At 35.0% G+C, this 2542-nt stretch overlaps 1 protein-coding gene across 1 annotated transcript in view; it reads left to right on the top strand.

Moving 5' to 3' along the window:
* PLCE1 (phospholipase C epsilon 1) overlaps positions 1-2542 on the top strand; it is a 386628-nt gene that overhangs the window by 335426 nt on the left and 48660 nt on the right. Inside the window, exons 16-18 of the mRNA XM_019502605.1 lie at positions 280-387; positions 910-1026; positions 1112-1270. Of these exons, the coding sequence (XP_019358150.1) occupies positions 280-387; positions 910-1026; positions 1112-1270 (384 nt within the window). The remainder of the gene's footprint in view (positions 1-279; positions 388-909; positions 1027-1111; positions 1271-2542) is intronic.

Below are 2542 nucleotides of genomic sequence, written 5' to 3'. Positions count from 1 at the left end.
TATTTATCTTGGGAACATTTTGTTTTCTTCCCCCAATTTGTTCTTCATTTTCCCTTTCTCTCCAAATTTGTTGATTGCAGCTGCTAGGACAGGAGCTTCTGTTGTCTCCTTTCAGCCCTCCTCCCAATATTCCCTGCCCCCCCTGGGATGGTGACCTCATGGACAACCTGCTCAAGCAACTTCTCCCCATCCACCAAGTTGCTGTTTAATACTGCAGAACCCTTTTTAAGTTTTGAACATTGCTGGTCACCTGGGATGAATTATTAATTTCTGTTACAGGTTCTCTTACAAGGCTGCAGGAGTGTGGAATTAGACTGCTGGGATGGTGATGATGGAATGCCTATCATTTATCATGGGCATACACTCACAACTAAGATCTCTTTTAAGGTATACTGATCTTTTTTATACAGAAAATGAAAGAACAAAATTAATATTTTTCCTTTATATGAGGATACTAGCTTGATTAAACAATAATTGTCCTTCAGAACAATACAAGTTACTAATGGATTGCTAATTTACACTACACTTGATACTATAGTTGAATCATGAAATCAAAACTCCCGTGACTGGTCATAATCAAATAAAGAGGATTTTGTGTTTTTCACATTTGAGAACTGTGCCTAATTTTTTAACATTTATACTACAATATTCCACATTTTTATTTTAACTGTAACTACCAGTATCTGTATTAGTTTTGTCATAACAGGACATTAAGGGCTGAGTGGAAAGCTAGGGACTCCTGCTGCTTAAACTGTGGAAACTAAAGCTATTTTCTTCCTGTGGGTGGACTGGGAAAATATATTCCTGTTCAGCTATTCATGATCATTTCTTTATGGACATAATTACAAGCTACTTATGTTGTAGAAGAACTGAACCGTGTGTCCTTATTAAAATCTTTTGGTCTTGTAGGAAGTAGTTGAAGCTATTGATCGCAATGCCTTTATCACCTCTGACATGCCAATCATCATATCTATAGAAAACCACTGTTCATTACCTCAGCAACGCAAAATGGCTGAAATTTTCAAGGTAGGCCATAAACTGAACTGAATTATTCCAAGCACATAGAATGGACTTTTTTTTCATGATATCTCACATATTCTCAATATTTCAGAATGTATTTGGAGACAAGCTGGTAACTAAATTTTTATTTGAGAGTGACTTCTCTGATGACCCTATGCTCCCATCACCTGACCAACTGAGAAGAAAAGTTCTACTTAAAAACAAAAAACTCAAAGCCCATCAAACTCCAGTGGATATATTAAAGCAAAAGGTAAAATTCTTAACACATTTTGATATATAGATGGCTATTTGATGGGGGAAAAGCACTAATGAACTGTCACTTTAATGTGCAATCTAATGTGCTTTAACAACTGGAAGACTTTTGGTATATTGCCAAAGTCTGCAAATTAGGAAATGGATGCAATGAAAAGATATAGGTATAGCATCATAGAATAGTATGGCATTTTGGTTGCATGATACTTTCAGTATTCTAGATAACACAACATGATATTTTTGATAAAAGTAAATGGGGTCATACAGCAAGTCCAGGACACCATCAATAAATTTTGACTGGGAAACGCAAAGAGACCTTCAGGGTTTTGTGCATTTTTTCATTTGGTAAACTTCTATTTTTTTACTGTATTCCGATCAGGTATATTCCTACTAAACAGTTATTTTCATTTGGCTAGACTGTGGAAGACTGTAACCTATTTTTATTATATGACATTTCCAATATAGGCAGATACATCTGTTTAAAAAGCTGTATGTATTTAGTAGTTTAAAGGTCTGTTTCCTTCATGAAATGGTCTCTATCTTTTTTAATAGTTGCATTGAATGAAATGCTTTTCCAGAAATGGAGTTTATATCCCAGCTGTATCCACAAATAAGATGTGATACAGGCAACAGCAGCTCAAACTTCCTCAAGATTATAGTTTCTTTTATTTTACTAAACCGATCTTCAGCCTGTCATTTTTTTCCATGACTATAATAACTCTGTTACTAAAGGCTTGGTATTATCATTCAACATGGAGTTAAATTGATTATTTAATGGAAAATGGAATTCCACTAAATTTCATTTGTGGATTGAATTCACTTCCCCCTCTCTTATCACTTGGGGTTAATGTAAATTATGTGGCTAGGTAGGTGGGTGTGAGCAATGCCTTTGCTAGAATATACATGCTGATCTGTCTTCCGCTCCATATGACAGTGTGCAAGATACTCAGCAGTTTCATTCAGTAAAACATCATTACCAGTAAATACACTGTTTTGAGATGTAGGAGGAGTTTAGTTTCCCTGGAACTTCAGGGATTGTCTAAACAAAGTTACAGCAGTTGTAATTATCCCTATATCAAGAGAGCCATACCACTACAACTTCCAGTGTGGAAAATGACTTATCCTAAACTGTGAAAAAGACACTGTTACACCAGAATAGGAATGTCAACAAGGGAAATTATACCTGTATAACAATAGTGGTGTAAATTCATACATTACATTAAACCTGTTATACTAGTATAATTTTTACTATGGTATTTTAAGTAAGTTT

Source organism: Gavialis gangeticus, unplaced genomic scaffold (genome assembly GCF_001723915.1).
Source record: "Gavialis gangeticus isolate Ggan-Ray unplaced genomic scaffold, GavGan_comp1, whole genome shotgun sequence".
Lineage (NCBI taxonomy): Eukaryota > Metazoa > Chordata > Crocodylia > Gavialidae > Gavialis > Gavialis gangeticus.
This window is presented reverse-complemented; position numbering and strand designations above follow the sequence as displayed.